The sequence below is a fragment of the Phaethon lepturus genome, unplaced genomic scaffold (assembly GCF_000687285.1).
Source record: "Phaethon lepturus isolate BGI_N335 unplaced genomic scaffold, ASM68728v1 scaffold24797, whole genome shotgun sequence".
NCBI lineage: Eukaryota > Metazoa > Chordata > Aves > Phaethontiformes > Phaethontidae > Phaethon > Phaethon lepturus.
The window spans coordinates 5,512-7,285 of record NW_010552867.1 but is presented as its reverse complement, the minus strand read 5'-3'; the positions used below and the strand labels follow the sequence as shown (position 1 = coordinate 7,285).

At 56.1% G+C, this 1,774-nt stretch overlaps 1 protein-coding gene across 1 annotated transcript; it reads left to right on the top strand.

Annotated features, from left to right (window-relative positions):
• Positions 1-110: 110 nt before the first annotated feature.
• MRPS26 (mitochondrial ribosomal protein S26) lies at positions 111-1,471 on the top strand (the record flags this gene model as incomplete). The annotated part of the gene is made up of 3 exons (XM_010291366.1): positions 111-248; positions 814-937; positions 1,340-1,471. Coding segments are annotated over 3 exons (394 nt in total), but the record flags the coding sequence as incomplete, so codon positions are not given.
• Between the last annotated feature and the right edge of the window lie 303 nt (positions 1,472-1,774).

The following is a 1,774-nucleotide window of genomic DNA, read 5'->3' as shown; positions in this document are numbered from 1 at the left end:
GACAGGGGAGCATCGGTATAGTGGGGCGGGCTCTGCTATGGGGCAGGTTTGGGAGAACCCCCAGGCGCTCAGGCCTGGGCAGGAGCTGAGTGGCCTGCCCTCCCCTCCAGAGCCGAGTTCCGGGCTGAGGTGCTGCAGAGGAAGCGGGAGGTACGGCAATCCCAGGAGGACTCTGCGGAGCTGGCGGAGGAGCACCGGCGCCTGATGGCCTGGAACGAGGCGGAGAATGCCCGGCAGCGGGAGCGCAGGTCAGGCTGGCTGGCGCGAAGCTGGGAGGCCGCTTCGTTTCGTGGCTTTGACTTTTGCTCATGCGGAACTAAATACAACCCCTGGGTCATTGTGTTGATTTTGAGTGTGTGTGTCATTCAGCATCTGCTGAGTCCCAAAAGCAGGAGAAGGTTACAGAGAAAAGCCAGTCTGTCCCGTCCCCATGGGTTGTCCCTTAGCCCATCACAAAGCACACCAGCTTCCCCATCCAGGTCCTGCCAGAAGAATCGCGTGCTCCCAGACGGAGCCAGACCCCACTGGGTGTCAAGTCGTCTCCACACGTGTAACTCTGTTTGGAAGCTTTTGCGTTAAGATTTTACATTAATTTTTCTTGCGGAGGAGGAAGGGAATTCTCTCCGTCCCCACGCTGGGACAGCATGGGCTCTCTTCCCTGGCACAGCTGCCTTAGTCCTTCCCTTTGTTCTGGCTGCGCTCAAACTTGGTGGCGCTGCACCCCAAGGAATTAGCGTGTCTCACCAAAGTGCCGCCCTTGCAGGTCGTGGGCGTTCAGCAGCACCTTTTTTTGTTTTCCTTTCCTTATGGCAGGGAGGAAAGAATTAGGAAAGAAGAGGAAGAACAGAAGAGGAAGAAGTTACAAGCTGTGGAGAACCAGGCCAGAATAATGGAGGCTTTCCTGAAGGAGAAGGAGAAGGAGGTTCTCCAGCTGCAGGTGAGAGCAGCTGGTGCCTGCTGGGGAGATCGCTGCCAGCAGTCCCTGTGAAGGATTTGGCGGCAGCTGTGGGAGTGATGTGGAAGCTGTAGGCTTATTTTCCAGAGATTTTTGTGTCGGTAGGTGGGAACACAAGTGTTAGCACCTTCCAGGAGTGTTGACAGCGTGTGGATGGGATAGAGGTTGAGTGAGAGCTCTGAAAACAGAGTGGAATAATCCTGAGGGAGAGAATAAAGGTTTCCTCACTCTGGATTGGGCTCCTGCTGAGGTCCTGGTGATGCTGGTGGCGCCTCGGGGTCTCTCAGAGATCCACGAGCTCTGTGGCACAGCAGCTCCTGCACTGCCCTTGGTGCAACTCCTCCGTTAAGGTGTGTTAAGAGCCGGTACTTGTCCTTCCTTCAGGAGGAAGCCAAAACGTTCATCACCCCTGAGAACCTGGACGCGCGGATCGAGGAGTGCCTGGACAACCCTCGCAACTACAACTTTGCCATTGACAAGGATGGGCGGATCGTCAAACGGACGGTGTTGTCTTAATGGCCCCAGCCTGCCTTCTGTCCAGAGGCTCTGCTTACGAGCAGGTTTCTTCCTTTTAACCTATAAATCGACCGCAGAATTGTGGGAGAAAGCCTGCAGGCCTGGCTGTGGTTCTTCTGAAGGGTTAACGCCTACGGGAAGGAGGGTGAGGGAGAAATTTGGGCTTGGGACAAGCAGCAAGGCATCTGTCTGGGCCCTGTGAGGGGGTGGAGAAGCTGCTGGTGTTTGTGCGCCTGTCGCTCTGACTCTCTGCGATTCCGCCTTCCGCTTTCGCACAAATGGAGTGTGGGGACGAGCAGGCAT